Source organism: Hyaena hyaena, unplaced genomic scaffold, assembly GCF_003009895.1.
Source record: "Hyaena hyaena isolate Hyena2069 unplaced genomic scaffold, ASM300989v1 scaffold_851, whole genome shotgun sequence".
In the NCBI taxonomy this organism is placed as follows: domain Eukaryota; kingdom Metazoa; phylum Chordata; class Mammalia; order Carnivora; family Hyaenidae; genus Hyaena; species Hyaena hyaena.
This window is the reverse complement of record NW_024081483.1, coordinates 496,006-517,137: the sequence shown is the minus strand read 5'-3', so window position 1 is coordinate 517,137 and position 21,132 is coordinate 496,006. Positions and strand designations below refer to the sequence as shown.

Genomic DNA, 21,132 nt, shown 5'->3' with positions numbered 1-21,132 from the left:
CAGGCAACCTTTTCTAGAGTTGTCTCAAATGCTCCTCCTAGCTTTCTCTGGAGAAGTCCTTGCCTGCCTTCCTCTAACAGCTTGGGGACCTCAGGAGGAGGAGAGCCCAAGAAAACCTGGAATGACGTGAGGTTTGGAATTTTTGAAAGACAAAGTATATGGATTAGGTGGCAGTTTCTGCACTGGGAAGAAAGGATGATAGTTTCTCTTTACCCTTGTATCTAAAACACACTGACATTGGATCTGTTTTTAACAGTTCTGCTGTTAACAGTCCTCTACTGTTCATTGATGTAAGTCCTCCCGAAGCTTGTTAAGCTCTGATTCATTACTGATACCAGCTCTTCAGTGACTTATGAGGGAGGGGAGATGGGTGACAAGCGCCCGAAGCGATGGGGCTGGTTAACCTAGGAGTTCTTCACTTTCTGATGTCATAAGAGGTCATGGCTGCCCGGCCAGCATAAGCCAGCAGTGACTTTGCCTAGGGCAGGCGGCTGGGGAGGCTCTGCAGGTGCATGCGCTGTGGAATGGGGCTGCACGTTGCGTCATGCCCAGCCCTGAGATACTTGCTGCCGTTTTTCTGAAGAACTTTCAGAGAACTGAGCCAGACCACTTGGGTTTGGAACAGAAAGAACCTTGTGCTGCCACCATTCCTGGGCTGCAATTTTATACTTGCTTGGGAGTGGCATCCCCCCTGAATTGGGTCCAGCTGGTGAACTTGGGCTAAAGTTGATATTTTTCCTAAAGGCAACTAGTACTTAGGTGATCTTTTCAGTTACCTGTTTAATAGAAAAGACTCTAGGGTAAAGATGTTCTGTTTTGGTTTTTCATACACCTGTTCAGTAGCCTCTGTGTTCCTTACTTTTTTCCCCTTCCTCTGTTACCCCATTAGATACACACACGTCTTTTTGCAGCTAAATATTCACCCACTGATTCACCCACATTGGCCATAGAGCCTACTAAAGAAATAAAAAATAATGGCACCTGGGTCGGCTTAGTTGGTTGTGTCAACTCCTGATTTTGGCTCAGGTTATGATATCACAGTTTGTGAGATTGAGCCCCTTGTCAGGCTCTGTACTGACAGCAGAGCCTCCTTGGGATTCTCCCTCTCCCTCTCCGCCCCTTCCACACGTGTGTGCATTCTCTGTCTCTCTCAAAATAAACTTAAAATTAAAAAACAGGAACGCTTGGGTGGCTCCGTCAGTGGGATGTATGACTTAGGTCCAGGGCATGATCTCGCACTTCATAGGTTCGGGCCCTGTGTTGGGCCCTCTGCTGTCAGTGCAGAGCCTGCTGTGGATGCTTGGTCTCCCTCTCTCTCTGCCCCTCCCCTGCTTGTTCTTTCTCTAAAAAATAAATAAACTTAAAAAGAAAAAAAGCGTGCCTATCAGGCTCAGTCAGTGGAGCATGGGACTCTCGATCTCACGTTTGTGAGTTCATTCCCCATTTTGGGCATAGAGCTCACTCACTAACTAAATTAATTAAATAAAATTCACTGACAAATGCAAGCAGCTGTGAAGACCAGTGAGCTGTCTTGGAAAGGAGGGAGGTTCTTATATCCCCTGCATGTTACCTGGATTAGGCTGGAGGGTATCCAAGGGAAAAAATAAGAAACGTATCAGCATAGGAAACAGCGCAGATGAAGTTAATAATGGCAGTGAATGTTCCCTATGCTCTTAATTTATGCCAGGTGTTCTTCATGTGTAAGTTAATTTGATCTCCACAGTGTAATCGTGAAGACTCCTGTTGAGGAAGGTAATAGCCAGAACCCCCCATTTTATAACAGAGGCATAGAGGGTGCAGACCTGCCAACTACAAGCTGAAATGCCTTTGTGGGGGGTGGGGAGGCCGGTGTCATGTTTTATTTATCTAAATTGTTCAGTATCATACTCTGCCCAGGTTTGCACAATCTGCATCTATCTATCAAACTTCCTCTCCAAATCTGTCAGCAAATTGATGCGTTAGGAAGCTAATGCTCTGTTTTCCCACCAGCCAGCCGCAGACAGCTATGCACATACAGGTTGGAGAAATACAACTTTAAGAGTTGTCAGTAATTTGGCCAATCAGGGAGCAGCTGGCCTTAAATTTGAGCGGGTCTGTGGGCATGAGATGAAGCCTAGCACGAAGGGCAGGGTGGAGGTTGGTGTGTGCATGGGGGTTGCACCACCTCCCTCCAGAGGTCCTAGCTGAGTACCTGTCACAACCTTCGCTGGGAGTCAGTGGCGGATACAAAGGTAGGAAACTACTTTCACAGCCTGTATGATCTCCTCTGGGAGGTCATATCCGTACAACTGGGCCATGACTTTGCCTTACTGCCTGGTTACTCAATGCGTGTGTCAGGTATCGAATACGACAGCTGTTTGGAGAACGCAGAGTGTGGCGTGTCTAGAGTGGTTGGGAAGGCTTTGGGAAAGACGCGAGGCCAAAAACTCCTGGAAGGATGGGTCATTTAGAAGTGGGACAGAGTATGGGGCGCCTGGGTGGCTCAGTCGGTTAGGTGTCCGACTTCGGCTCAGGTCATGATCTCACGGTTCGTGAGTTCGAGCCCCGCGTCGGGCTCTGTGCTGACAGCTAGCTCAGAGCCCGGAGCCTGTTTCAGATTCTGTGTCTCCCTCTCTCTCTGACTCTCCCCTGCTCATGCTGTCTCTTTCAGAAATAAATAAAACATTAAAAAAAAAAAAAGTGGGACAGAGTAGGGCAGTGTAGGCTAGTGAGTAATTCTTTTTATTTTTTATTTTTTAAATGTTTTTATTTCTGAGACAGACACACAGCATGAGCAGGGGAGGGTCAGAGAGAGAGGGAGATACAGAATCTGAAGCAGGCTCCAGGCTCTGAGCTAGCTGTCAGCACAGAGCCCGACGCGGGGCTCCAACCCACACAGTGAGATCATGACCTGAGCCGAAGTCGGACGCTTAACCGACTAAGCCACCCAGGTGCCCCTGAGTAATTCTACTTTTGATTCTCATGTGTTCTCATTAATATTTCTATGTATATTCATTTATATTCTCTCTCTCAAAAGCTTCATGTTTTCCCTAAGTACTCCTCAAAAATACCCCCAAGAGGACAAGACTTATATGTATTATTTGTCAGACCTTTTCTGTTGGTCCAAGTCAAGGATTGCCACTTGCTGGGCCGTGGCGGGTAGTTGGCGTTTTAAGGGCCTGTGCCTTGATACTCACAGAGGCCGAATATGAATGCGCTTAGGTGAGCCGTGTACCCTCGCTTTGACACATTCCTTGCCATTACTGTCTCACATCTATCCTGTCTCAACACTGATGTCACGTGCCTTTGTAAACACTTGGATTCGGAATTCAGGATACTAAGAAAGACCTCATTGAGAAAAGGAAAAGGAACTTGAACAAGTAAGTTCTCATTTAAGTGAAATTCCCTTCAGAGCTTGAGAGCCTTAGTTTAAAATCATCTGCTCTTTTCCCAAATCTCATCTTAAACTTTCTTTTGCTTTTTTACTAAGGGAAATAACTGGTCTTTCTGGTTTAGGCCACTTTTCCTTCTCTTTCCCCTAACTAGTGCATGGCTGCTTCAGCCTGGGAGGTTGAAACTTAGAAGCCTGGAGTCGCATGTAGATAATGATTTTTAAAGTTTGGGCGCCTGGGTGGTTCAGTCAGTCAGTTAAGTGTTTGACTTTGGCTCAGGTCATGATCTCCGGGTTTGTGGGTTCGAGTCCTTGTCAGCTCAGAGCCTGGAGCCTGCTTGGATTCTGTCTTGCTTGCTCTCTCTCTCAGAAATAAACTTAAAAAATGATTTTTTTTTAAAGTCTGAAAAGCCCATGTCTATTTAATTTATGTGATTTTTTTCCCCCACTGCATATGAGTAAGGGCCTGGTGGGAACAAATTAACCTGAAAAATACACTCAGTATAAAGTACTGGATGAAAACAGGACTAGAAATGAAAGCTACCTTTCAACATAAAATTTTCAGTTTGCTTTTGCAAATACGTTCTTTCTTGGCATTTATTTTGGCCATTTTCTGTCTCTTAGCTTATTGTAGTTGATAAAAGGCTGCCAAGCACTGTATTCTTGTTTTTTTGGCCAATGATTTTTTTTTCGACACTGGGATAGTTCTGTGGCCTAGCAGAAAAAGAGCGCCTGTGGTTAAAACTGGGGTAGACGCCCAGGGAACTCCCAGCTCACCAGTCAGCTCTGCCTCTCTCTGACTTAAAGGCGAGCCCTCTTCCCAGGTCTCTATTCCTTGGTTCCTGCTTCAAAAGATGAAATGGGCATTAGTCACTGGTGGGCATTAGTGGTGGTTTTGAGCGAAAGCCCGAGTGTGTGAGGTGTTTATAATTTCCAGGGTAATCAGGAGAGCTCAGTACCTTCGTTAGCTTCCTTATTGCCTTTTGGGAAATGAGCTGGTTCTTCCTGAGGTTTCCTGTTGTGAGGATTGGGGCAGGTTGGGCCAAGAAGGTCGAGGGTAAGGATCAGGAGTCCTTGGGTTGCCTCTCCTGGCTGGGGAGCCTGGGGAGAAATAAGCCAGCAGCGAGGGGAACTTAGGCATGTGGTTGAAGGGCCAAAGCACAGGCTCCCTGCCAAGTGCCTTCATGTGTCGCCTTCCTTCCTCGGCAGGCATTGAGTGACCGCTTCAGCGGTGAGATCCCCGATGACCAGATGGCGCACAGCTCCTTTTTTCCAGATGAATACTTCACCTGCTCCTCCTTGTGCCTCAGCTGTGGGTAAGTGAGACTAGCCATCTTGGGAAAAGAGACTCAGAATTCAGACTTCAGTGTACGTGCAGATCACCTGGGGTCTGGCTCAATCACAGACTCCGAATTAAGGATGGGCCGGGGTCTGAGAAGGTACATTTCCAACAAGTTCCCAGGTGATCCTGGCAGTCGGGGACCACACTTTGAGGTTGTAAAATACATGGTTCTGAAGAATCCTCTTAAGAGTCCCACCTGGTTTGGATGGGAAATTGGCTGGCTTCTGGTTTGGGCAGTTTTTACTACAGGAGACTTTAGTTGCTTCTGTTTTTCTGTGTTTCTCCTGATGAGGCTTTTCATTGTAGTCATTAAACTTCACTGATACTTGGTAGCTGGTGTACAAAGCTCTGCGGTGTAGGTATCAGACCTGGTCGACTCCTTTCACTGTGAGCAAACTCAGAGCACTTTAGAATCATCCAGGGATCTTGCAAAATTCTCAAGGCCTGGGCTTCCCTTCCAAGGATTCTCACTTGACAGATATGGGGTGGGGCCCTCACATTGGTACATTTTAAAAAGGGCCCTCAGATGATTCTAATATGTTGAGAACGCTGAGTTAGGGCAGTGCTTCTCAGACTTTATAATCTGTGTAGTTATCACCTCGGCAGTTGGTTAAAATGCAGATTCTGAACCAGAAGGTCTGCTTTTAAGATCGCACATTTCTAACAAGCTCCTGGGCGATGCCTGTGCTGCTGGTCTGTTGACCATGCTTTAGTCACGAGGGCTTTAGGCGCTGATTCTCACATGCTTAGCGTGCATGGGAAAAACCGGCAGAACGTGTTAAAACAGATTGTTGGGCCTTGCCTCCTCCCCAGATTTTGATTCAGTTGGTATGATGTAGGGCCTGAGGGTTTGTAGTTCTGATAAGAACTACAGGTAATGCTGACGTTGCTGGTCGGGGCCACACTTTGGGGATCCCTGGACTACTTTGAGCTATTGTTGGCTATTAAATCACAGTCTGGTGACTTGTAGACCCTTCCCCACTCCACCCCCCTCATCCCCGTTGAATTAATTGTCTTTGCTCATATCTGGGACCTCTGGCCCATGTTCTCCAGATTTATGCATTTAGAGGAGGAGCCCTGGGCCTTTTATTGTGAGTGGTTTTTTTTTTTTTTTTTTTTTTTCTTGCATAGAACCGTATAGGCTACCTGCTGAGCACTGAACCGCCACCACCTTGGCTCTGAATATGTAACAAGGATTTGGCTCTTAGATTACACAGTCTGGGCTCAGAGCATTAAGGATTTTTTTGGTGAGAAAAGAGGGATGGTCGTTGCCAGTGTGATTTACCTTCCTTTCTGTTTACCTCCTAGCCCAGCATGAGGGTCTTAGGCTCTGTTGGATCAGCACTTCCATTCTAACAGCCTCCCCAGGATTTCCAGAACTTTCCCTTCAATCCTAGTGAAACTCTAAAGTCCTGATCTCTGCTTTTGCCTTGTCAGAATGGCAGAGCTCACTGTTCATTTGGAAGGTTTTCCCATTCAGCTTAAGCCTCCTCTTACTATATTGCCAAATTTTGGAGGTTGTTTTTTGTTTTGGATCTTGGCAGCCTGTTCCGGTTAAATTTCCCATTTCGTGCTTTTTGGATTTGGGGGTTTGCTGAGAGCCATCCAGGTTTTATCTCCTGTCAGGGTGGTGTCTTCAGGCTTCTGCACTCCTACTGTGGGACCAGGTGGTTTTTCTAGCAAGAGGTTCTTCCTTCTTTTCTCCTTTCTCCACACACAAGGGCAATAGCGCCTTTGAGTGCTGTGTATTCACATACAAGAGAGGTGTGTGGGTTTCCGAGACCCACGCTGCGCTCTCTGTGTTCAGTACTCCGGGCCCAGTTTGTAAACAGGGCCTGGTTTCGGCCCTGGGTCTGGCTCAGAGTCAGACTGCGTAAGTGGCAGGGGCTTCTGTCACGGCCTCACTGTCCGCTTTTGGGCTTCACTCAGGGCTGGATGTAAGAACAGCATGAACCATGGGAAAGAAGGAGTCCCTCATGAAGCCAAGAGCCGCTGCAGATACTCCCACCAGTATGACAACCGAGTTTATACGTGCAAGGTGAGTGCTCTGAGCTTCTCCCTGCTCGGCTTTGGAGAAGAACTGGCTTGGGGCCACCCTTTGCACCCCAAAGAATTTGATACTCAAACCGAAGATCTCTGGAACTTTTCCCCAGCTCTGACCAAAAGAACTCCGATGCCTTTGTTGTTGGGGCTCTTTAGTTTATTTATTTGTCGACTTTTCAACAGATTTTCCCTCTATTCTGTTGGGCTTACAAGCCAGGGTCCTGTCCATTGTTCATTCTTCTCCAGAGCAGGAGGGCCCTGCAGAGGCCAGTTGAATGGACTGTTTCTGTGATGGGTATAATCTGCGGCTCCGTTTTGGGGCCTGGGGTTGGTACACACTCCGTTCATGACTGTTCAGGGCACTGGCTTTTTTTAGAGCCACGGTCCTTCCTCTGATGTGCTGAACCCTGGGTCTATAAAGGCTCGGTTGGTATGGCTTGTCGGGAGGGGGCTGGAAAGGGACCTGAAGAGGCCAGGGGGTCTGGTGTACAGAGAAGAAGCTGGCAGAGTGCTCCATGTTTCAGGCCTGCTACGAGAGAGGCAAGGAGGTCAGCGTAGTGCCCAAGACATCTGCTTCCACTGACTCCCCCTGGATGGGTCTCGCAAAATACGCCTGGTCTGGGTGAGTTTAAATGATGACGATGTAGCTGAGGTTTGTTGGTGTGCTCTCTGCCAGGTTCCTGGCTGGGTAACGGTGTCCCTTTGCCTTCCTTGTAGGTATGTGATTGAGTGTCCCAACTGTGGTGTGGTCTACCGCAGCCGGCAGTACTGGTTTGGGAACCAGGATCCGGTGGATACGGTGGTACGGACAGAGATTGTTCATGTGTGGCCTGGAGTAAGAGCTCTTCTGTTTTCTTCTTGTATTGCTCAGTTTTCCACATGTGTGGAAAAGTGGAGCTTGTTTAGAATTCAGGTTAACCATGCATTTTAATATATTGGTGGTTTAGGAAGGCGGGATCTGGAGAGCCTTTCTTGTTCAAGACTGTCAATTATTTTCGTTTCTTGGATATATATTAGAAGCACAGCTTTAAATAGATTAAATGTTGGCCTATTGTTATACTGCCTTAGCAAATAAAATACTTTTTCTCATTCTCATTTCCATAGGCATGTTTGTAGAGATGCAAGTATTATGTACATGCCATTTACCTGCTTTTTCCCATCCCACCATTTTATTTATTTATTTATAAAAAAATTTTTTAAATGTTTTTTATTCCTGACAGAGAGTGAGCGCATGATCAGGGGAGGGTCAGAGAGAGAGGGAGACACAGAATCTGAAACAGGCTCCAGGCTCTGAGTTAGCTGTTAGCACAGAGCCTGATGTGGGGCTTGAAACCACGAACTGTGAGATCATGACCTGAGCTGAAGTTGGATGCTTGACCGACTCAGCCACCAAGGCGCCCCTATTTTTATTTATTTTTTAAGCAGGCTCCACACCCAACATGGGGCTTGAACCCACGACCTTGAGATCAAGCGTCGCATGCTCCACTGACTAAACCAGCAAGATGTCCCTCATACCATTTTATTTCCACACCCCTTTTCATGGTTTTCCTTTGTAGTCAACTGTGTAAGGCTCTGTCTTATGCTTTAGTCTGATTCATCATCCCCCTCCCGTTTTTAAAAAATGTTTAAGTTAAAAAAAATTTTTTTTTGAGAGAGCGCGCGAGAGTGTGCACATGTGTGAGTGGGGAAGGGGCAGAGTGAGCGAGAGGGAGAGAGAGAATCCTAAGCTGATACCGTGGAGCCTGATGGGGGGCGCTCAATCTCCTGAACCATGAGGTCATGACCTGAGCTGAAATCCAGTTGGATGCTTAACTCGACTGAGCAAGCACCGAGATGCCCCTTCCCCATCACGCCCCTGTTTTTGAATATTCATGCTGTTTATAATTTTTTTTATTAATCAAAATGCTATAGTGACATTCTTTATGTAGGAAAGCCTTTGTTCTAGGAAATTTTCTTGCAGTATAATCTAAGAAGTGAGATTACTGTAGACCCTACTTTTATTTATACATATATACACTGAGTCTTTTATGTTTTTAGACTCTATTTTTTTAATTTGTCTTTTGAATTTAATTTTGAGGTAGCGATGTGGTGATTTCACTCTGCATCAAACCACAAATCACACTTGGAATTACCAGTAAATCATAATGCACCTGAATCCTTTTCTCTTTGTAGAAAAAAAATTTTTTTTTCTCTAGGGAACTTCTCTTACTTGCTGGTGTTCCCCTTGCTGGGTGACTCCTAAGGCCACCAGTCAGCCGGACCGGCCTCCTTGCAGCCATCTTGAGCTTTCCTGGGTCCTACAGCTCATAAAATTGAGGATTTCGTTAGTGTTTTGTTCCTCCTCTCTCCAGTTTCCAGCCCCACTAAAATTTGTTCCTGTGGTATGGTCTCACTTCTGGAGCTCACCCTCTTGACATAATAGGCCAGGCCGTCCTGTCCCAAGGACTTAACGTGGCCTTGAACTAGTATAATTTTCTCACTGTACCTTTTATGACTAATGTCTTTTGTTTTCGGATCTGCTCTTGTGAAAACTGTTGTCTCTATGATAAATGTTTTATTCTAAGAAAGTAGTTCACTTTTAGGCCACATTGTTCATGGTCCTTGGGATTTGGGGATACAAGCCCCTCCCCTTCTGTTCGTTCACTCACTCATTCATTATATGAACTTAGGTTGGTTGAGTACTGTGTGCCCAGAATTGAACTAGACACTTAAAAATACAAAAATGAAAAAGAGGTTATTTTTTTCAGAGGGCTCAGTCTAATAGTGAGTCAGATATGTAAACAGATAACTGTCTTTACACATGGGAATAGGATTCTTTAGAAGAAACCGAGAGGAAGAGCTAAACCCAGCCTGGGGTGGGGGGCTTCCTGGAGGAGGTACCATCCTTACTCGAGTATCTCCTGGATTGTACATGTTGTTTGGCAGGTAAGGCCTGAATGGAACAGCTGTGCACCAGATCTTCTGGTCATCTTGAAGGGAGTAAGTTAGTAATGACTGGGTGGCTGTGGTGTTGTCTAGAAGCCGGAGGGACTCTTGGTCAACTCGTCTCTGCCAGGGAGTTTGTGGTTCTGAGTTGACCGTGATGAGTGTGCTACTCACCCGAGACCCCTCTCCTTCCTTCCTTTTACTCTTTTTGGAGCCTGATGGGAGCCTGCATTTTCATTTCAGACCGATGGATTTCTGAAGGACAACAACAATGCTGCCCAGCGCCTCTTGGATGGGATGAACTTGATGGCTCAGTCGGTGTCTGAGCTTAGCCTTGGGCCCACCAAGGCTGTGACTTCCTGGCTGACAGACCAGATCGCCCCTGCGTACTGGAGGCCCAACTCCCAGATCCTGGTATGGTGTGGCAGGACGCCCCTGCGTCCCTGGCATGGCCCACTGCCTGTGCCGTTCTGCCCCGTTCCAAGCTTCTCCTGTGAGGGAGGTGTGGGATTTTCTCTTGCAGTCAGATTAGCTCCCAGAGTATTAGAAAAGGTGGGGCGCATTGAGGCAGCCAGGGTTCTCTTTGCCCATTGATTTCCCTTTGTGTTACTCTGTGATTATTTTCTTTCTGGTGGGTTTTGGTTTCTTTGCCCGCAAGGGCTAGTTATTATTGGTTAGATAGATGTCTGAAGTCCTAGATAACAGAATCTGGAGGAAAAGAGTATCTCGAGGTCATTTGGCTTGGTTCATAGATCTCTTCAGTACCCACATCAGGGGAGTCCCCAGCCTTGACCCCAGCACCTTGTGACAGGAAGCTCCTTCTCCACCAACTTCCTGAAGGCTCTTTTGAGAAGCTGCTGGGGCGAAAAGATGAATTCTCATTGGTCTTCTGGCTAGAATCCGCATAGTTTTTTCTGAGAACGCTGTGACTCAGCTAAATAGGTATGAGGTGCCTTTCCAGGCATTTCTTGGAAGAAAAGGATGGTCACAGCTGTGCCTCAGCGGGTGTGTTCCACGTGCCTGGAGGGTTTCGGTTCTCTGCATGACAGCTGCTGGGTTCCTGCCCTTGCACTGGTCCCGTGTCCTCCCCCTGCGCCACGCTGACTCTCCTCAGCTGAGCAGAAACCACTAATGCGTGCCTCTCTGTTTGTTCTGGGCTGGAACAGAGCTGCAACAAATGCGCTACATCCTTTAAAGATAATGACACCAAGCATCACTGCCGGGCCTGCGGGGAGGGCTTCTGTGACAGCTGTTCATCCAAGACCCGGCCGGTGCCCGAGCGAGGCTGGGGCCCCGCGCCTGTGCGGGTGTGTGACAACTGCTATGAAGCCAGGAGTGTCCAATTAGGTAACGTGGGGCCCAGTGGCTGCTAGGGTGGAGGGCCCTCTCTTTGGCACTGGGTACTGGGAAGTAGACCCCCACTTGCCTGACTGTAGTCCTTTTTTTTTTTTTTTTTTTTTTTTTAATGTTTGTTTTTGAGAGAGAGATCAAGATGGGGAGGGGCAGAGAGAGAGGGAGACAGAGGATCTGAAGTGGGCTCTGTGCTGACAGCAGAGAGCCTGAGGCAGGGCTCAAATTCCCAAACCAAGAGATTACCACCTGAGCTAAAGTCTGATGCTTAACTGACTGAGCCACCCAGGCGGCGCCCCATAACCCTGTTCCTAATCCGGTTGCTCTTCTAAGGGTAGAGTCCAAAGGGGTGCTAGTCCTGGGTCGGGGGGTTTAACCCTCTCCTGCGTTTATCAGACATGGCTTAGACTGGGGCGCCTTCCTGGAGAAGGCTCTAGGTCATGCTCCTAGAACCTTTGTGGCTCCCTTAAAGGAAGCTTCTAAAACCACTTCAGAGTGAGGTAAGGGACTAACATGTCAGTTGGTTTCAGGGTCTGTCCTGACCCACAGCCCCGATCCTTGTAGTCTTTACAAGGCAGCAGCGCGTTTGCCCCAAGTTTCCCATTTGGGAAATGACTGAGAGACGACGGCTTTTCCTTTCTCATTGTCCACAGATGTTACCGAGGCACAGGCAGACGATGAGGGCGGGACGCTGATTGCTCGGAAGGTGGGCGAGGCTGTGCAGAGCACTTTGGGAGCTGTGGTGACAGCCATCGACATACCCCTAGGTGGGTGTAGTGTGTGTAGGATGAGGGGTTTCACGGCGCCCTGGGCTGTCATGCTGACAGAGGCTTGCCGGCTTACACGGAGTTGGGCAGCAGGGAGCTGACTGAAAAGTGACATTTTCTTGCTTCTGCATACGTTCATGTTTGTTCCTGGAGGCCATTGCCTCATACTGTTTATTGCTGTGGAACACACTGCCTGAACACGTCAGGGCTTAAAACAACCACCATTTTATCACGTCTCCCAACCTGGAGTCAGGAATGGTCATAACTCTGGTCCAGGGGCATTGCTGGAGTTTCCATCTGTTCCAGTAAGGCAGCCTCGCTATCTTGAGGGGCCAAGCCAACCTCACTTTACACTCTGGGTACTTTGGCAGGGGTACCTGGAAGGTTGGCTTGGTAGAACCTGTCTCCGTGTGTTCTCTAGGCCTCTCTTTGTGGTTTCTCCAGTGGGAGTTAGACTTTTCACACGGGGGCTCAGGACTCAACATTCCAAGAGACAGGCAGTAGAAGCCACCAACGTCTTAAGGTCTGGGTCTGGAAAGTGGTACTCCTGCTGTAGTTTCCCATAGTCACAAAGCCTGCCTGGATTTGAGGGAGTGGGCGGGAGTGTCAGAGTTTGTGGCTGTCTTAAATCTACTACATCAGCCAGTTCTTCGTTTAGGATTTAAGATCTTTATTCACCTCTGGGTGTGAGGGGTACTCGTAACTAGGATGGCAAGGGGAAGGGAAACGCACCAGTGTGGAAGGCTCAAGCAGGGTTGGCTGGGCCTGGGGTGTTTCTGCCCGCCGCAAGGGAGCAGAAAGGTTCCTGGCTTGGCTGATGGTGAACACTGCTTGGATCTGATTTACTACCAATGGGGCTTGAAGGTGAGCAGATGATGAACTTTTGACTCAAGGGTGTAGGACTAGGTTTGCCCAGGCTGGAAGCTCAGGTTGCATCCGCTCTCCGGGCTACCCGGGAGAGGCAGGGCTGCCCTTGCCACAGAGAGCCTGCCGTCTGCTCACCACGGGGCTTGCCTACTGCGCGCTCGCTGGCTGGTGGGTCCCAGGCCAGGGTGTTAGACACGTTCTTTCTTATAGTCTGCACAACTGCTCTTGAAGGTGGCTTGTTGAAGATGAGGAAGCCGGGACCCTGAGCAGTTGGGTAATGTCTCTGCCCCCTGCAGCCGCTGATTAACACGTACTCGGTGGAGCTGGGGTCACGATGAAGGGATGTCCCTGCTCCTGGGGCCTGGGCTGTTTTATCATTACTCTGGGGGTCACCCGGGAGCCCAGGGGACGCGCAAGCCTCTGTGCCTAGGCCCCAGCTCCAGAGACCCAGAGCCGCATGGTACGGAGTGATGGCCTCCGTAGGGGACCGTGTGCGCAGCAAGGCTGTCTGAGGAGGTGTCTTGCCCGACGGGACTTGCATGCTGGTTCCGCATACCCCACTCATCGTTGTCGGCTCCCGCAGGTCTGGTGAAGGACGCGGCCCGGCCGGCGTACTGGGTGCCTGACCACGAGATCCTGCACTGCCACAGCTGCCGGAAGGAGTTCAGCATCAAGCTTTCCAAGCACCACTGCCGGGCCTGCGGACAGGGCTTCTGTGACGAGTGCTCCCACGACCGCCGGGCCGTCCCCTCTCGAGGCTGGGACCATCCTGTCCGAGTCTGCTTTAACTGCAATAAAAAGCCCGGTGACCTTTAACCCCAGCTCCCGCTCCGAGTCCTTCACAATTCCTTAGGTTCTCAGGGTTAGAAACAGAAGTCTCATTGAGGTAGGCCCTCCTCCCCGGCACCTGTTACAGTGTGTCCTCTACTCCGCCCAGGGCCACTGTCCTGAGGTGGGGGCCTGGGGGAGCCTGGCCAGGGCTGAACGTGTGAGCCCCTCAGGGCAGGGGACCGAGCAGCGTAGAGTAAAGGGGAACGAACCTGAATCCACTGCATTTACTTCAGTTAAAAATAAGAAATCTACAACTCTGAGTATATCCATGTGCAAGGGAGGTGGCACCTAGTCGGGCTGCTAAGGGCTGGGAAGGCTTCGCCCAGTCTGTCCTCAGCACAGGGATAAGGTGGCCGTGGCCCCAGGTCTTCCCCCCCCCACCCTCCAGAACAGAGCCAGGTTCAGAGCCACTGTGTCACTAGTCACCTTTTGCTTCTTCTCTGTGAGCCTTTGAAGTGTCTCCTTTCCTTGCCTTTTCCCAGGTACCTCTTGCTTGGAATAGCCGGAAAGGAATCCACCTGGGCCCTCTGGAATCGGATCCCCATTCCTGGCCTAGGCCTGTTTCAGTCAGAGACTGCCCAACTTAGTGTGCAGGTCACCAGAGTGGGTGGAAGGTGAGGGGCGGGGTCCTCGGCCCTGAGAACTGGGGAGAGCACAGAAGGAAACGGGCCTGCCGCCCCAGCAGTTTCCTGCTTATTGATGCTCCCGTGTCCACTTGGCTTTGCCGGAGGCCGCGCCCTGCTCCTACACACAGCACCTGCTTCCTTCCCCTCCGCCCTGCAAGCCCGCCATCTGCTTCTGAGTGTTGCACTAGGATTTTTATTGCTTATTTTGAAGTGTCTTAATTCTCTGTTCCCTGATACATGACCCCTCTAGCTATTGGAGGGGTGCTCATGAGAAATCTTCCAGGGAAACCGCAGTGAATGGACTGTTAGTTGTTTTAAATATATATAAATATTTCAACGGATAATAAAGGAAAATATTCTCTCTGGTTCTTGCAAGAGAAGTCACACTTTTGTTTCTCATCAAGAGCCGGGACCTCCATCTCTCTTGTGACTGGAAAGAGACTGTTGTGCTGAAATCCTGTCGTCCTGGCGGATTTTCTTCAGTGGCCAAAACCGAAGAATTAAACGCGGCATAGTTCTTGACTGAACTGGTGGGTGGGCCGAACTTCAGAGAGGTACGTGGCAGTCATTCCTGGCACGAGTGTCAGTGTGACGTGAGCCCTGGAATGTGTTGGTCCTTCTCAGACCTGCCCCCTCACTGCCTCCTGTGGCCCACTGACTCAGGCCATACTCTAGTACTGTGTATTATCAAATTCGCCATTATAAAAGAATCTTCCTGCTGAATATGGACTGTGCTCTTTCCTTTAACTTCATCAGTAAATCTTGCCGCCCTCTAGTCCAGAGGAAAGTAGCTGGTGGCTTTCAGAGCAGAAACTAGTGAGAGGCATGTTTCTAGAGTGGTCATATTTGGCCAGTAATCCTTCAGCTTGTTACTGTAATGAGAATGTAAAGGTGTAGCCAAATATCACAAACCAACCTAGGGGTTTTCGTGTCACGATGATGGGTTGTTTTCTGCAGGGTTTTAGACAGATGGCCTCCTCCAGCTGTTTGCTAACTGGGAACTTTGTGGCTGTTCCTTTTGAGAATGAGAACTGAAGCTCCTGAACTTTCCGCTGGTGAGGGCTCCGCACGTGCTCACTGGCCATGCCCTGGTCCTGTACTTGGGCTGTTCATCAGAGCTTTCCAGGGTGGGGGTGACGGGCTGGCCCCAAGCAGGCAGCCCGGGTCGGGCAGTGGCAGCTGCTCCAGGACTTGTGTCCTCAGGGTTTCACTCGAGCTGTGGGGCCGCAGTCCGCGGGGGGTCCTCTCACAGAAGAGACTAGGTGCTGCCGTCAACCTAGGGAAACCCTGGGGAAAAACGGTTTTCCACCGTTTTATCTGTCACTTCCCTCTTCATTCCACTGCCCGGTCTCCTCTGTCCAACTCCCATGTCCATCCTTAACTGTCTCCCCCTTCTTGTGGGCGTCACACTCTGGCCTCAGCAGCACCCAGATGAAGAAACAGAACATAACTGCCACTGCGAGAGCCCACTATCTTGGGCATCTGAGAGCATAAATTAGTTCCCCTCTGTTCGGGGGTGGCTGCATAAAGTCTTGTCATGCATTTCTGGTTTGGGTACCTGGCTGGCTCAGTTGGAAGAACATGCGGCCCTTGATCTCCATGTCGTGAGTTGAGCCCCACGTCAGGCGTAGAGATTACTTAGGAAGAACAAATTTCGCGTTTGAAGGACTTGCTCCGAGGTGGAGGAGATAGCTGGGGACGCGGTCTCTGAGACCTGTGGCGAAAGGCTTCAGCCGTGGCTGAGAACCAAGAGGTCTCCAAAGCATGGGACCCGGTGGGATCCTTCCACGGCCCTTGGGGTTCACGTTGCTGGTTTGCTGGTTTGACTTGTAATATACAGGTGCCAGTTAAATGCCAGGGACTATGCTAGGAGCTCTAGACGGTTGATATTCTCAGAACCACACTGGAAGGCAGGGGTAGGGTTTGTGTTTTACAGCTGAAGCTACTGGCTCAGAGAGGCTCACAAGTCCAGGGCTGCCCGGCTAAGGAGACTTGAAGCTGGGGTTTGAGTCCAGGCGGGCCTAGAACCTGCCGTGCCAGGTCTGCACTCCGTCCCCCCCCTGGCTGCTGGCATTGCAATGTAGAGTATCTCTTCAGTTTCCTTCCTCCTTGAGTTGTGAATTCTTTTGCATTTCTGGATAAGACACCGGCCTTAAAAAAATTAAGAGAAAAAAGGTACATGCTACTATTAGGGCTTAAAAATGGACATTTAATCATTTGCATTGGTCCTCAGGTTCTCATGGTAAAGAATAATACTTCCCTTTTACTAAAACTCAGGGAAACTGGTTTAGAGATGAAGCAAGTTGATCTAACCTGTACCAATGGAGCTAAGCTTCCCAGTTGTTGAAAAACTAACAGTAAAAGTTTCTAAAACCATATTTACATTTTCAATTTCAGAACCAGCATCAATGGTGGAGGGGAGGGCAGAAAATTGAACCCAAAGGGGCGCCTGGGTGGCTTAGTCGGTTAAGCGTCCGACTTTCGCTTAGGTCATGATCTCGCCACTCGTGGGTTCGAGCCCCGCGTCGGGCTCTGTGCTGACTGCCAGCTCAGAGCCTGGAGCCTGTTTCAGAGTCTGTGACTCCCTCGCTCTCTGACCCTCCCCTGCTCANAGCCTGGAGCCTGTTTCAGAGTCTGTGACTCCCTCGCTCTCTGACCCTCCCCTGCTCATGCTGTCTCTCTCTCTCTCCTAGAAATAAATAAAACATTTAAAAAAAAAAAAAAAAAAAAAGAAAATTGAACCCATGTTGGAAGCCCGTAACTCTTATCACTGATGGACTTAGTTTTAGAATTTGAGTTCTCCCTTCTGTTAAACTACACCTGGTACAACTTTTTTTCTTTTTCTTTTGTACCTGGAAAAGTCAGTTATGAAAACTGAAGTGTAGATGGTATGGGGCTATTTGGGGTTAGGGAAGGTGTCATTTAGGGAGATGTTCCTATGACCAGCACCATCTCTAAAGCTGCCAGCTGTAGACAACAGCAGATCTTTCCGGGTCTGGTGGACTGTGGCAGAGCCCGCTCATCTATAATGTTAATACTGAAGGACCTCACCCACTACCATGGCTTCAGCTGCCACTTTACTCTGATCATACGAAACCCTTAACTCCAGCCTGAGTCGCCCTCCAGGCTCTGGCTCCATCCATCCTTAGACAACTCCCTTACATTTCCCCAGACACCATGTCACCCCAATTCTGGTTGCCTTTGCTTGGATTTGGGCTACCGCAGAGAAAGTCCTTTTTGCTCTTGGCTATAGCCGCTTCTATTCAAATGAAGCCAAGAGCATAAGCAGAGGGGAGGGAGGAACAAGCCAGGAGGTGAGCAAAGACAGGCCAACCAGGTCACTTGTAGGGGACAGAGATGGCTGGTCTTGAGGAAAGTGGGCAGAAGGGAAAATTAGGTCCGGGCACCTGGGTGACTCGGTTAAGCGTCTGACTCTTGATTTTGGCTCAGGTCATGATCTCATGGTTCATGGGATCAAGCCCTGTGTTGGGCTGCACACTGCTTGAGTTCTCCCTCAAATATTTATTTAAAAAAGGAGAAATCAGGTCAAACTGAACCCAAGACCTTAAACTTCCAGGGGAAAAGTAACTATCACATTCCTTTAAGCACAAGGAGCCTAATAGATTCACAGACTTGAGCCAAGACGCTGCTGGTTCTGTCATTTATTAGAAGACCTGGAACAAGTCACTTTTTTTTTTCTTCAGTATATTGGAGTGACCATCACCTACTTCACAGGGTTGTAAGAGCTAAAAGCCAGTATGTTGGCAGAAACTGTTTATTCTGCATGAATACCTGATTGTGGCAAGTGCTAGGAAGTCCAAGCTTTCTGAAGGTTTCTGAGACTTAAACAGTATGACTTTTACAGATGGAAAGGGGGAGTACAGCTTGCTCGGAGGCCCAGGTGAGGGTGGATCTTGAAACATTTGTGGCCTGAGGCCAGGTGGGAGGCGGAGATGGGCAAAGAGGTAAGGCACACATGATCCAGTCTCAGGAGGCCACACATTTTATTCTGGGGCACGAGAAGCCTCTGAACGCAGGGACCCAGGAAGGTCAGTCCCACAGCGGTGGCCATGCAGTGGGCAGCCTGGAGAGGCAGACACAGCACCAGACCCCAAAGGAAGGGGAAACAGAATTCAGCCTGCCGTTTTTGGAGATGCTTACCGTGGGAGATTTAGACCAGGCCAGATCTAGCGCTGACCGCTAAGTGTGGCTAACCTGGTCTTAAAGGACACTTCTGGGGACCCTCATGGGGGGCACCAAGTAGGCTGTTGGTGCCCTCCAGACAATGTGGGGACAGCTGAATTCTAAGGTGGCTGCACGCAAGATAGGGTATGAAGCCGGTGTTTACCTCCTGGGCATTTGAAAACTTATTAGAGAGAGAGAGACAGAGAGAACTGCTCTCTCATCTGTCTGCATGGCTACAAGCAAGCAAACACCAGGAGTCAGGCAGGAGTCTGTCATAGCTCAGTGCTGCCGCCCCCACCGCCTGCTCATTCTTTACTTTCCGTTGTCACCTGGGAATGGCAACATGCGTGAAGAGACCTGCACATGAAAAATGCTTCACTGAGACTATGTAACAGAACTCACCTGTCATTCTCCTGAGTGGTCCTGTTGTCCCCACTGTTTGGGGAGCGACCAGAGTTGGATTGAAGAGCCCCCACGGGCTCTCAGCTGCACAGGAACCATACAGAACCATGGGGAAAACTGCATTAGATGAGCGGGACCAGTGATTTTAAGTTGTAGATCCTGCGATGGGCGAACTGGTATATTAGGATAACTGAACTTGAGGGGACAGAAGGATGAGTGGATGTCAGGTTCATGGCTCCGCATTTATGCTTACTTGCGCTCTCGGGTAGGGGCACGCTACTTAAGTCACTCTAAGAGACGCTAGTGACATAGCCACCTGGACCCTTCAATTGGCTATGTATTTCCTGGGACCTAAGTGCAGGTCAACATGCCAGGTTGAAGAGATACAGGGACAAAACCTAAATGAATGTTGGTAATTAGTAAGTGTATCTCTGGTGAGGACCAGAAAAATTTATTTACTGGGTGATTAACAATGAACACTCAGCTCTGCACACTTCCACGTGCACCAAGCCGCTTCCTGCCTTCTCGCAGCACAAACTGTGACACATGATTACTGTCAGTGCCTAGAGGCGCAGGGGCAGCACAGAGCATGCTCCCCAGCCTTCTGGTTTGAAGTTCTGGTCCCTGCTGAACAGGTCTGGGTGCCCAGTCCTCTGCACCTGTCAAACGATGCTAATAATTTTTATACTGCTGTACCTCCTTGGTGCATTGTTGTAAGGATCAAAGAAGATGGGGGAAATCTTTATAAAATATGAGCTACTAAAATTATATTAAGATGTAGGTAGCTCATCTATCAGGTGACTAACCTGATATTCTCATCTTTTGGGGGGCAGATTTGGTTTTCTGTACATTAATTTGTACTAGGGTTCTGGCAGGAAACAGATGGAACAAACACTCAAGGGAGTAACAAGTTCCTGGGCTTGCAACAGGGAGGTGCAGTTAGTAGCAGATGTGAAGAGACACATAGAAGCTGCTGGAACCTAGAGAGAACTATGTCCCAACAGAGGCTTTGGCGCTGGGTGGAGAACACAGCTAAGCCCCCCACAGCCCAGCAGGAGGGGAGCTAGGGAGCCCACCGTTGTAGTCCATGGACGGGGGTCAGCCTCTTGGGGCACGCGCAGAGCAGGCAGAGGAGGGCACACTGGATGTGGAGGGGCAAACGTAAGCTCTCCAGCAAAGCCATTAAAACTGGTCTGTACCTGTTTTTACTCCTCATCCAAGCTATGAGTAGACGGAGCTGCAGCTGGCTCACTGCTAGAGTGGCCAAGCATCATGATCTTCTAAACCGCTGACAGAAGCAACACACCACGCATCGTTCTTTCTAGTTTATTGTTCAGTACAAAGACAGGCCTTGAAAACTTTGTATAAACATCTCACAAACTGCTTCTGGATTACAAAAAAATGAAAGCCAACTTTCTTTGAGATGGGGACCTTAACGCTGACATTCAAATCACCATAACAGGAATAGGAGCTTTTGTACCTGACATTCTGGAAGGTGCTTCAACAAAGGCATGCTAGGGCCTGTTTAAAACCTCTAGCATCTAGAAAGATCCATTTTTCCTCCCAATGCCTATGAATGGTAATAAAAGGGGAATCCAAGATCTGCTACTGATGTTGAACTAGTCTCAAAAAGCTTTTTAATGACCACCTCCCAGTCCAGCCTTCAATTTTTCTCTAGAGACTCAAGAGAAAGAACTCCCCGCTTCCCCTTCTCCCCAAGTTTCTCCAGGCTGGTGTACACCTTTCTGTGACCCAGGCACTCACACCAACAGCCTCACTCAATCTCATTAGGCTTCTTGAAACGGCTTTTGGTGAAAGAAAACGTCAATTTCATTACTGCCAATCTTCAACCCTTAGCAAAGTTTTTGTTTAAAAGGTGGTGTGTGTGTGTGTGTGTGTGAGAGAGAGAGAGAGAGAGAGAGTGGGTGGGGCACAGACTATTTGAGAAATTCAACAAGAAACAAGTACCTTTTATGAAAAGGACTTTTGAGGTCTCTGAGCTCACAACTTAACTGAAGTAACTGTACTGAAGTGTCTCCACTTAAAACATAGCACCTTCTTCTTAGCAGCCGGATGGATGGGATCTGTGTACACAGCATCCATTTAAAATGCCCTCACTGGAAACAGGAGCTGTGGCAGAGGCATGGCTGCTCCTCACTCCCTTCAGTCAAATCCACATCCCTCCAGGCGGCACCCTGTGGAATTAGTTGTAGGCGAAACAGTAAAGGTCCTGCTGGACAGCCATGAGCAACCCTGGGGCCCCCCGGAAGCCCCCGAGCCGAGAAGAGAAGGCCACGCTGGGGATGTCAGACTTGGAGGTGGGGTGAGGGGAAGGTATGGTTCTTAGCAGGCAGGCGTCATGGAAGCTCCAGATTCTTGTGTAGCAGTCCTGGCCCACTAAGAAAGAGGGAAGACACAGAGCAG

The 21,132-nt window shown here is 49.0% G+C and overlaps 2 protein-coding genes across 5 annotated transcripts in view; one reads left to right on the top strand and one right to left on the bottom strand.

Moving 5' to 3' along the window:
- The window catches only part of ZFYVE1 (zinc finger FYVE-type containing 1), a 50,638-nt gene extending 35,794 nt beyond the window's left edge, over positions 1-14,844 (top strand). The window contains exons 1-9 of one of the 2 annotated variants that reach the window (XM_039219950.1): positions 33-131; positions 4,580-4,686; positions 6,642-6,750; positions 7,280-7,377; positions 7,473-7,590; positions 9,924-10,094; positions 10,847-11,027; positions 11,684-11,797; positions 13,248-14,844. In XM_039219950.1, coding sequence (XP_039075881.1) covers positions 4,622-4,686; positions 6,642-6,750; positions 7,280-7,377; positions 7,473-7,590; positions 9,924-10,094; positions 10,847-11,027; positions 11,684-11,797; positions 13,248-13,480 — 1,089 coding nt within the window. In that variant the 5' untranslated portion in view covers positions 33-131; positions 4,580-4,621 and the 3' untranslated portion in view covers positions 13,481-14,844. Of the gene's footprint in view, positions 1-32; positions 132-4,579; positions 4,687-6,641; positions 6,751-7,279; positions 7,378-7,472; positions 7,591-9,923; positions 10,095-10,846; positions 11,028-11,683; positions 11,798-13,247 lie in introns of those variants that run through there. The other variant, XM_039219949.1, reaches the window with a different exon arrangement.
- A 5,174-nt stretch (positions 14,845-20,018) lies between these two features.
- The window catches only part of DCAF4 (DDB1 and CUL4 associated factor 4), a 33,391-nt gene continuing 32,277 nt past the window's right edge, over positions 20,019-21,132 (bottom strand). For 2 of the 3 annotated variants that reach the window (XM_039219932.1, XM_039219936.1), the window contains one exon: positions 20,019-21,105. In XM_039219932.1, coding sequence (XP_039075863.1) covers positions 20,912-21,105 — 194 coding nt within the window. In that variant the 3' untranslated portion in view covers positions 20,019-20,911. The remainder of the gene's footprint in view (positions 21,106-21,132) is intronic. The other variant, XM_039219933.1, reaches the window with a different exon arrangement.